This window comes from Symphodus melops (genome assembly GCF_947650265.1).
Source record: "Symphodus melops genome assembly, chromosome: 5".
In the NCBI taxonomy this organism is placed as follows: Eukaryota; Metazoa; Chordata; class Actinopteri; order Labriformes; family Labridae; genus Symphodus; species Symphodus melops.
This window is the reverse complement of record NC_136695.1, coordinates 22,255,101-22,266,768: the sequence shown is the minus strand read 5'-3', so window position 1 is coordinate 22,266,768 and position 11,668 is coordinate 22,255,101. Positions and strand designations below refer to the sequence as shown.

At 38.2% G+C, this 11,668-nt stretch overlaps 2 protein-coding genes across 2 annotated transcripts; one reads left to right on the top strand and one right to left on the bottom strand.

Moving 5' to 3' along the window:
* Positions 1-1,211: 1,211 nt before the first annotated feature.
* On the top strand, positions 1,212-5,612 carry cdc42l (cell division cycle 42, like). Its single transcript, XM_079342839.1, has 6 exons — positions 1,212-1,316; positions 2,746-2,850; positions 3,569-3,641; positions 3,740-3,849; positions 4,297-4,494; positions 4,606-5,612. Exons 2-6 carry the CDS (start codon positions 2,746-2,748, stop codon positions 4,693-4,695), a joined length of 576 nt encoding a protein of 191 aa, XP_079198965.1. The 5' UTR covers positions 1,212-1,316; the 3' UTR covers positions 4,696-5,612.
* wnt4b (wingless-type MMTV integration site family, member 4b) lies at positions 5,022-9,680 on the bottom strand. The gene is made up of 9 exons (XM_079342837.1): positions 9,655-9,680; positions 9,188-9,423; positions 8,654-8,807; positions 8,444-8,528; positions 8,211-8,342; positions 7,299-7,441; positions 7,066-7,206; positions 6,821-6,983; positions 5,022-6,712 (listed from the first exon to the last, which is right to left on the bottom strand). Exons 2-9 carry the CDS (start codon positions 9,274-9,276, stop codon positions 6,543-6,545), a joined length of 1,077 nt encoding a protein of 358 aa, XP_079198963.1. The 5' UTR covers positions 9,277-9,423; positions 9,655-9,680; the 3' UTR covers positions 5,022-6,542.
* Positions 9,681-11,668: the final 1,988 nt, after the last annotated feature.

Genomic DNA, 11,668 nt, shown 5'->3' with positions numbered 1-11,668 from the left:
AGCACCATCCGCATGACATGATTTAAAATATCGAGGTAAGACAAGCTAAGTAAAATAGGATAAATCTAAGATAAACTGTATTGACAATGTGGTTGTAACAGCAGCTCCAAAAAAAAACAAACAAACAAAAAAAACAGGGAATATACACAGCATCAATAGCAAAAAAGTAAACAAACAAACAAACAGCTATGAGCAAGTTTACATTAATGAAATAAAGGAAGAAAGAATACAATAGAATTAAATAATACTAGGCAGAACAGTATAAAAGACCTGGGTCACCACACTGTATGACAATACTATATTTTATGACCAACCAAGATGTTGAGACATTTGAAACTCAACAATGCGTTTATTTAAGCCTATGCTACTATTTATGTCAGAAATTAGTTTTCTTTACACAAGAAAAAAAAGTTTATGAATATTCTTCAAGAATGTAATTATTTACATTTACATTATTAGACCTGTGCAAGAAAAAACAATGGAAGGGACACATTGTGACTGCACGTGTCAATACTGGTAGCTGTATTAAAACATCTTATGTTATTTAAATGGAATCATCTTGATCCTGCAAATACAGTAGTGATCCCAGAGTGGGAATACTACCCAGGACAGTAGTGTTCCCACTCAACCAGTCCCAGTATGGACTAGATATGTATTTAATTTTTTAAAAATATTTTCATTCTTGTTTTTGTGTTTTAGTTGATTTCTATATAACTTGCTGTCTTTCTATGTGTCCTTTAGCTCTTTTCTTGAAAACGATTTTATAGCAAAGTTTGAATTCAACTGAATCTAATTCAATTGGACTAAAATGATTAAGATTGAATTGAGATAAATTGATCATTTTAGTTTTCTCTCGACAAAGGTTTCTTCTCACTTTAGTTTATTTGCATTTTCCTTTAAACAAATGCTGTCTGTATGTGGGGTTTGTCATTGATGTATCATAATACTAGCTTGTTCTGTCTTTTGGTTAGGTTTATAACAACAACAACAACAACAACAACAACAACAACAAGTATCTATAACGCACATTACAAATTAACACAGGAGCATAAAATTTACATTTCCGTAAATTCATCCTAATATAACAAAAATCTGACACAAATTAAGAAAAATGTATGAATTGTTTTTGTTTTTTTTAAATTTGAGGTTGATCGTTGTTTTGTCCACTAGAGGGCAGTGTTTCAACTCTCGCGCCCTACGAAGTTGGACGGGGAGGAGCAGGGGAGGAGGAGGGGGTCTCTTCGGCGCATGCGCTTGAAGTAATTCGACCCTCAAACCCGGATGTAACCAACGCCTAACCTGTGTGAAGAAAAACGGTGAGTAGAGTTAGAAAAAACAATCTCAAATAGCTATTTATGGTTTATTACACAACGTGAGACATGGAATAAAGTCACCTTAACAATATTAAGTATATACCGAAAGGAAAATCTGGTGTGTTGGCATTTTAAAAAGTTTACTCGCGACCAAGCTTAATCCAGTTTTGACTAACATCAAATCTGTTTAAATGAAGTTTTCATAACTATAGATTATCAACACCGGCTCTCTTTGTTTTTGTGTCGTTATATAATGCACTGTTGATTGTTTTATTAGGTAAACAAACCGAGGAAAGGATGAAATAGTTGACAGCCACTGTAACACTTTATTTTTTATTTTGGCCTAAAAACAGTCAGGTCATTTTAAACGGCTTTAAATGACTTCGTTGAATGTATTTCTCCTGCCTTTTAGGTATTTTATTACAGTTTCTGTACCTACAGGCCTCCAGATTATCAGATGAACTGATTTAGCTTTTTAGTGTCCGTTTCTAAATTACTTTGTGCTCAGAGGCCGCAGGTCTTTGGTATGCAGCCTATGCGGAAGTGACTCACTGTCATCAATTATCTTTAGCATGCATATGCCACTGAAAAGATTATTTCATTATTACGTGACACTTTCTCACAACTAAGTTACTGCTTATTGTCTAAATCATCTTCAACCTTGTGCTAGGATGAGAGCTACTTTAATAAAATAAAACAGATTTAAAACAGGTCTCTTATATCCTTTTGTTTTGCAGTGTACATTTTAATATTATTATATACTTACCTTTAATTAGATTTCTGACACTGTAATCTGGTTAGATAGATCTAGAGTTTAGTTAGTAGATATAGAGTTTTCTATGAGTGAGATTTGTGTTTATGCATCGGGTAGATTCTTTTTATTTTCTTTCTTTTATCTGTTTATATATTGTATTTGCTTGGCGAGCTACCAATTGAGGACCTGCGAGCTACCGGTAGCCTGAGAGCCCCTTTGTTGGAGACCCCTGGTCTAGACTATCGCAAAATCAGTAGAAGTAGAGTCTAATTCTACATTAATATCCTTTCTTCTCTTTGCGACACAGCAGAAACAATATTGTATTCACATTTGACATAGATAGGTCTTTTCTGTCTCATTATATGCAGCATATTTTTTATAAAACCTGTTTGATTGTGTGTACTGATGAATAATTGTACACAAAACAGAGATGTAAAGAAACAGAAAATCCTATTAGTTTGCTGCATGCTGAAGTTAGTTTAATGTTTGATATTTAATCCTGTAGGCTGGTTTAATTTGTACAAAGAGAAGATACTTTAGCTGTTTTAATCTCATCATATCGGCTTGCAGACTCTACTGTGGATTCAAAATGTTGCCTTCTCTGTCCGAGTCTTCTAAGTACTTATTGCATCTTTCAAAACATTTGTGACGTTTCCACTGCTCTCTTTATCCCTGTAGATGCAGACTATAAAATGTGTAGTGGTCGGGGACGGTGCAGTAGGAAAGACCTGCCTGCTGATCTCCTACACAACCAACAAGTTCCCCTCGGAGTACGTGCCAACGGTAAGAAGACTTCTTATCAAGACTTGGCCAAATTTCAAAGTCCTATGTCCTTAAAGAAAGAATTTGTGACATTTTACACGCATTATGGCAGCAAGTTTATTCTATGTAAATGTCTCTCTGAGTCACGATCGCCTACAATGAGTGAGACATGAGAGTCTGTATTGTTGCCGGAGCCGTGTTTACATTCAGGAGTAGAGAAAAGAAGAACAACATATTCTACTCAATGCTTCTTTGGTTGTCACGCAAGTGTGTTCAGATATTGGTCATTCAGTTTCAATCTATTTGCAACATGAAGCTGTGAGTTAACCAGCGTGTGCTAACATTAGCCTGCTAACACAACGATGCAGGCGACAGGCTACTGCAGCTTGAGTAAAGGAATAGAATAGAATACAATGCCTTTATTGTCATTATACAATTGTACATCAACATTATTTGGCTTCACCTTGAAGTTAACACAGCTTAAAAGAAAGACAACAGAAGAAGAATGGCAGATCAAGCAAAGGACAAGCGGTGCGTTCTAATTGATAACTCCTTCATGTGAGCGTTTTGGTGTCATGCTGGTGCTCAAGAGTAACACCTGTCTAGATCAGAACATGTCACACATTCTTCCTTTAACACATCTTTTTATATCCTCATTGCTCAAGAACAATACAATAAAAAAGATGCTTCCTTTCAGTCATCTGATTGTGTCTCCCTGTTTTTTTGTGTGTACTCAAAGGTTTTTGACAATTATGCAGTGACAGTGATGATCGGAGGAGAGCCCTACACACTCGGACTATTTGACACAGCAGGTGACCTAAAGATAGTTTTTTCTTTCTTTTTTTTTCTATTACTTTAAAACTAATTCATTTCATTCACACATTCACATTTCACTTGGTCATGTTCTCAGGTCAGGAGGATTATGACAGGCTGCGTCCCCTCAGCTATCCACAGACAGATGTGTTCCTTGTATGTTTCTCTGTTGTCTCCCCTTCATCGTTTGAAAACGTCAAAGAGAAGGTCAGTCTTAAGATAAGTCTTTCACTCATTGGGTAAAAACATGAAATTGACTTTTGTTGTGAAATACAATTTCAGTGCCATTTTTGCAGAATCAGTGGGGCAGACCTTTAGAGTTTCAATTCTTTAAAGATCATTCATCAATATATTATATAAATGTTCTTAAAGAATAATAACATTTAAGAGGCTTAAACGCTATCTTTATATCATGTTGAAGTTCTTTATAGTAAACCCGTCTAAACACAGATAACTGTATAAATCAATGCAGTCATCTGAAAATCTCTTCATGTTGTCTGAATCAGGAAGTGTCTGATATAAGATGAAGTTTACGAGCAATGACTCTGACTTTCATTACCTGCTTTCAGATAGTTAACAACACGCTTGTTTAGTATCAGAGATGACAGAGGAGCAGAGAGGATCTGAACTTTTCTTCCTTTTCCCTCCTTCCAGTGGGTTCCTGAGATAACTCACCACTGCCCACGTGTACCTTACCTCTTAGTGGGCACACAGGTGGATCTGCGGGAAGACAGCAACACAATTGACAAGCTGACGAAGAACAAACAGCGCCCTCTTGGGTGTGAGTGTGGAGAGAAGCTATGCCGTGACCTTAGGGCTGTCAAATACGTGGAATGCTCTGCTCTGACACAGGTGGGTTAACTTTTTATCATACTGTTCAGCTACAAGCAAAATCATACAGTTTGACAAAAATACACAATTCTAGTTTTGACCTCTATCTTGTTTCCTGTTGTCTTCCACCAGCGAGGGCTTAAGAATGTGTTTGATGAGGCAATCCTGGCCGCCTTGGAGCCTCCCGAGACCCAAAAAAAGAGAAAGTGTGTGCTGCTATAGATAATCAACAGAAGAGTGAGATGTAACAGCGTAAGAAGAATTAAGGCTGGGCGAATCAAAACGTCTGTAACATCAATGGCCATTAAAAAAAAAAAGGACAAAACAAAAGGGGAAGGGAGGTACTATGGTTATGAGACTTATTCTAGTACACTCGTACACTGATTGTGCCTTCAAAATAAACTTTAAAAGAGGCTGAGGGAGAGAAACTTGAGGGTGCAGTAAATGCAGCAAGTGTCACCGGTCCCCCATTCTGAAAGCTTTCTAAATTGCAGTGTTTGCTCTACAAATATTCCAGGGGCGGGCCCCCCTCTGCCTGTCGCTATTGCTTTATTTTTATTTTGTATTTTTTTAAGGAACAGTTTTATCTAGTTGCCTTTGGCTTCTTTTGTGTTTGACTTATTCTTACCTCTTGGGCCTGTGTGGGAAAATAAGAGCGCCCAACACTTCAACATTCATGTTAAGTGCTTACTTCCCTCATAAGCTGAATATTGAAAGCACAAGAGATTTATTTTCACTCCAAAATAAAGGTAGTTGTCTGTAATGACAACTTACTTTCTCCAATTCCCAGAGACTTCTGAGGAAGCCAAGTGCTTTTTTTTTTTTTTTTTTTTGCCAAATTCCCTTCTTCAGTTGAATCCTAAATATCAATTTTATTCTTCTTTTGTGTATATTAAAATCATTCTTTGACTCTGTTTGGGGAAATTGTAAGCAGTTCTTCATTTGAAACTTGAGTTGTAATGTCATCGAGGTAGATTTTTTTTTAGAGCTAGACTACCATATTTGGATAACATAACAAATGGAGTTGTAATATTTTGAATATGTCTGAATCTAAATAGAGATTGAGGTGATAAACTTTGCTAGTTGATTTCTGGGTGTTTGTAATCACAAGATATTTTTAATAAAATGGTTTAATGAAATTAGCAGTTAGTTTTTTTTTCTGATGCAGAGATTTTCTACAGCTGTTTTTCGATTCTGTTTCTTACAACACCACATTAGTTCAGGCCACGATAATTGAGTGCTCTTGAGTTCACACCAGTTTATTCTTTTGCATGTGCCAATACAAGCCAAGGTACTGTACATTTGAAGCCTAATTTGAAGGTCTGTCACCATGTTGGAGGTCATCTGTGATCTTATCCATGAGATTGTTGTATTCAAAGGAAAAATCCCTATGCAAATTCCTATATGGAAATTCAATGTTCCCTTTCCCCACAATGTTTCCCCACATTGATGCGTGCGGCCTCTTTTGGTGAAAAACTCAACATGGGTCCTTTAACCACTAACTTTGACATTTTTGGTCAATAAAAAACAACACATTTCTGAATTTTGGATAAAACTACCATATTTATTAGATTTCTTGAAAAGAAATAAAAACAGCTCTTGAGCAGTAAAAGAAGAATTTTTATAACGAGGAGTGACTAAACACAAGACACTGACATAAGTAAAGTTATTTCTGCCATTTAAGAAGTTGCTGGATGCTAAAGTAAGGCAAAAACTCTGATGTTTAAATAAATAAACCAGAATAGAGAAGCAAACATAAATACAGAACATGTTCAATGACCAGCTAGTCTATGACACAACAGGAATGGTTTGCATAAAATAGATATGGTGCTGTAATGTGTCCCTGTTAGTTTTGGTTAAGTTCAGCCTTAAAGGCTTTGTCAGTTCAATTTGAGATTAACTGTTGACTGTCATTGTGTATATTTGTGTTCATGCTTGCCTGTGCCTGTCCATTTAAGTTTTTGCTGTTTCATTGTAAGTTTAAAACTGTTGTCCTGTCTTGTGTTTACAAGTGTCAGTCTAGTAGTTTATTCAGGTCTTTCTTCTGGTCGGTGCATTTATAGTTCCTCCTACACTCTGCATGTGTGAATGGTGACTGTGTTCTTGCACTGCTGGCAGCGGACCGAACAGCACCAGGAAAACTTGCAGGAGCATCGCTGTACCACCTCAGCCCGTCCTGCTCTGTATCCGGGCCCGCAGCACACCAGCTCACAACCGTCTGGTGCGAGCCTAGAGGTTCCTGGTTGTGTTTTAGAAGAGAGAGATCATTTTACTTCAACTGTTCTAATGGACAGGTTGGCTCATCGGGAAAGTTTTCTCACGAGTCTGTCTTGCTTGTTGATCTTACCGTTACACCTTCTTCCAGCAGTTCCAGGAATACCGTTGTCAGGGTCGAGATGGCAAAAGTCTGGGGAGGGTGCAAGGTACAAAAGGTCTCTTGCAGCAGGAGGTTTGACTTGGGGATCACGAGGGAGCAGGGCTGTCCTGGAGCCGATACGAGTCAGCCGAACCTAAGAGGACGACAATATCAAGGTAGCTAGACCGAATGAGACTTTCAAAGGTTTCAGATAAGGCTGCCATGTATTCTGATACCTCTGTGGCTCCATCAAAGCGTTCCTTGAGCACAACGCCGACGCGCCTGAATGGAGGCATCACTTTCCAGCACGTCCTCAGCTCACAGGAGCCAGAGACGCCATGACACTTACACTCCACCTGCATGTTGTGAAGGATGGCCTGACGACGGGAGGAGAGAAATGAACTGTCACTTAATCGTGCAGATGACAAATCACCTGAGGTATTTTCAATCCTGGAATGCCATCACCCACCTTTCGACCAGCCTCGTTGTTGTGGAGGTTCATGAGTGGTCGCCCTGCAGACAGCCCCTTGGCTCGCTCTGGTTCATCCACAAATGTTTGAGAGAAAGCCACACCGTAGGACAAGTTGTCACTGCACCCTGACCACTGGAAACCTGAGATTGACAGTGAAACAGCGCTATAGATTATTGAACCTTTAACACAGTTAACATTTTTAAAATAGGGCTAAAAAAGATGGCTGTCGGTAAACCAACACTGGGTTACAAAGGCCGAATTTGTATATCTTCAAGCTGTCTTTGGAATATACCCATAAATCTCAGATCTATTCATTTATGTGACAGTCAAGTCAACTTTATTTATTTAGCACATTTATAACAGCCAAGGTGGACCAAAGTGCTGTACCTGAAACATCTGATGGTAAAGTACTATCAACATAGTCTTAGTGACCTTTGATTGATTTCTGAAGAGCTGTCATAATATTGGTCACCATACTGGAAATACATTTTGGCCATTTTAAGAGGTGGAGTTGAGGTGGGCCTTTAGCATTCAGCATCCACCACAATGCACAAACCTGTCAGTCATATGGCCATTCCCCTAATTTAGCTGTATTATGCTTAATGCTTTCTTTATAAAATCATAGTGGACGTTTATTTTTGCTGCCAAATTTTTAGAATGGTCAAGAGCTAGAGATTTCTTGGATTTGGATCAGCCGAATGGGGACAATCAAGGAACTACAATTTTTATTTTATTTTTTTTGCAACACCTCATTAGCTTAATTTTACAACACGACTCTGTTAATTGCCGCTATGAGATCACTGCTTGGGATGTGAACATAAAGTCTTCCAACTTAAAAGTTTAAATCCTCAGACAACCAAGCTCAAGTAGATACCAGTTTCATTTTCATGCAATAGAATCAGAGCTCACCCTCAGGGCTGACCCCTCTGACCTTCCTGTCACAGCCACACCTCTCCAGCTCTCCACGAGTGCAGGCTCGAGTCACAGCAACCGCCATGGCTGCTGAAGACAAAGCATGCACGAAGGCCGCTTCACGAGTACCTGAATCCAGAAAAGTGGACATAAATTATTCAAAAGCCTCTGGATGTGTGGCTTTTTTCCAAGATTCTTTGATCTTCTTTTGATTTTCACTGTTAGGATACCTTGGTTCATGACTCTGCCAAATACATTGATCCCACGTGGGGTGGTGGAACAATTCCAGCGGCGGTTCCTGAACTGGTGCTGGCACTTTGATGATGACATGCATACAACTAATTATTTAAAATGATTTACCTACAACACACTACTGATATTGCATAATGAAATAAGTGTTTGTTTTAATGGCTCTAAAACGTTTTGCCTTCCGATCATACCTCTTCTATGACCATCTCTGCTGCTTTTCGTACGGACTCCATGACCTCCCCTCGCGCCCTGCACACACCCACCTGCCCAGGAGTTAGTCCCCGTAGGCGTGCACATGGAGAAGCACCTGACACGGGCCTCGAGCGAGGCAGCCTCGCCAGGGAGCTGGGACATAAAAGGTTAGGAGAGTAATGGTAAGTCAGGAGAACTTTTGGAAAGGGAAGTTATTGTTGAAGGGGGGTAAAAGAGTCTATTCAAGAAAAGAAAAGGAGTAAAAGAGGAAGAGCACATGAAGAAGAGAAAAGAGGGTAAGAAAAAGGATGGAGAGGTAATGACCAGGCAGTGTTCTAGAGAGGATGGACACAAGGGGAAGAAGACGCATTGAAGGCAGATAGAAAGAAAAGAGAAAAGGTCAGCAGGAGTGAGACAAAGAAAGAGAGGGGAGCGTCTGAAAGAGATTTAGAGACATGTCACCATCTTTTAAAAGTTATAGCATGACAAACAAACTCCCTCTTTCTCTTCTTCCCCTTGCACGTTAGACTTACAGCCAGTTGGTTGCCATGGTGGGGTGGGTTGCCCATAGCAACAGGAGGAGGAGTGGTGCCGTGAGATTGACAGTGAAGACAGTTGGCATCAGACTGTCTGTCTGTCTGTCCGTCTCCGTGCGTCAGGCTGGGTCTGTGGACAGCACGCTGCCCACCTCCACAGTTGAAGTGCTCCGTCTGTTTGTTTGTTGTTGTTTATGCTTTTGGAGCAGAGTCTGGGGATGATCCCCGCATGTCTGTCAAAAGGTCAAGTTAACAGGTCAGGCACAAAAACACTACAGGAGAAGGGGGTCACTCTAATCAAAGATCTTTTGCTTTTTAATCCAATTTATGAACAAACACAAAACATACATTTAATGACAAAAACTTCTAACAGTGCTACAGCTTTGTAAGATGTAAGTATAAGGCAACAACGCGTTTGTCTAGAGTGTTGAAAAAATGTTTCCAAAAAGTGCACATATTCTTACCAATTCATAGTCCTGTGATATCCAGTTTTTCCTCTTTATTGATGAGATCAAATTGAAGTTCAATCCCAATTTCAACCGTTGAAGTTGTTCATCAGCTTCTTCTCTTGTGCTGTCATTGATTGCAAAAGCATGCTCACAGTAATTTCTTTTACAAATGGCAAGAAAATTGCATCCTTTACAAACAATAATTCATCCACATGTCCAACTTATCTGAACATATAGTTAGAGACTTCCTCCAAAAAGCAAAACTCAAAATCCAGATGGTCATATAGATTACACCTTTACAAAAAAGTAGGTGCTCAGTTTGGGTCCCGTTAAAACAAATGTCCATTCCAGTTTGAAACAGTGAGAATGAGTGAGAGCAGTGAGATGGGAGTGATGGGTTATAAAGGAGGTAGAGAATGAGAGAGAGAGAGGAGAAGCGTGATGCCGAGGGAAGGAGGAGGAGGCTTTGGGAATAGAACAGTTGTACTACCCCTATATTTGTATTGTAAGTTTGCTTTCTCTTGTGTTTGTTCAGTATTAGACCTCAAATCTGAACTTAAACTTGAGATAATGTACTTGATTACATGATTTTTAATTTTTTTTTTTTTTTTACTGTGCATCAGTTGTGTGAGTATGCATCTGCAATTGATAAATACTTAATAGCAATACAAACTAAAGGTTTTTGTTTCCTCTATATTGGTGTTGATCAATTTAATCATCCCATTAAAAACTGTGACACAGCATTTCTGTTTCCAAGAATATGTACATACATTCATGTGAAAAAGTGTCTTACCTAATGTTTAATTTTCCCAAACTTTGTTGCTCATTTTACGAGTCCCCCCCCAACCCTGAGCCTTCCTCTATCTCCCCCCACATTTGCCCCCTCGTTCTCCCTCTCTCCCACTCCCTATATTGTCTTAGAAGAAGGGGTGACATTTAGACAAGGGGAAGAAAACACAGTGCCGACAAATATTGGAACTGAGGCAAATAAATCACCAGTTAGGAGGGAAAAGAGGGCATGAGGAGAAGGTGGATGGGTGTTATACCGAGGTTAGGAGAAAGCAGTAAAGAAATCATGTTTGTGTTGTGAAAAAAAAGGCTAATAAAATGTTTTGTGTATATTTGATTGTGTCGAAGAGCATCTTAGATACTCTCAATGCCTGTTCAACAAAAAATATAAGCTACATGACATGATTGATCCTCATTTTGGCCCTTGCACTATCTGAACGTAGTTATTCAAAGAATAAGGTCTTCTACCTGCTTTTTTAAAAGTGTCTTTAGGTAACTTTTGTCATATGTTGGCGCTATACATATACAGATATATTGAATGATTATTCAATTTAATTACCATTTTCTAAAAAATTTTAGTGTACCTTTTTGTTCCTTTCCTGTCACATTTCTTAGAATAACAATCTTTATAACTTTATAACTTCATTAGACTAACAAAAATGCAGATGAAAACAGAATGAATGATGAAAATAGTGTTGCTTTATTTCACTTTCCATTATGTTTGCTACTGTTTCTGTTAGCATTATTTTCCTTTTGTTCTCCATGGGAAATGAAACTACAATAAGCAGATAGAGAGATTAAATTTACTTTTTCAGTTTTATTTTTACTCAGTATTTTTGAAGAGTTATTTTTATTGAGGCATATAGCCTACTACCTTTGATCTTTATCTCACCAAATAATTTTATTTGAGTTCCTAGCTAGAAGGCTGTTTACCGTCTTTGCTAAACCAGGCTAGTTTATAAGCAAGTTATCTTATCTGCTGTTAATGTTTAGATTACATTAATATACTGTCATATTGGTTGGACACATACACTAATCGTTTTGTGTTCAATTTTGCAATTACATAAGTCAGGTATGTGTTAAAACTGGGTAAATTACTTCAAGTTTTATGGCTAGTGGCTATAATGTTAGCAAACTTTTGACCTTTTATGTCCATTTTGTATAGCTTAATTATTTTTGATATTATAGCCTAATTGTTGTTTAAATTTGACAAATTTGTTTAATGTTGATATCTTGTTTT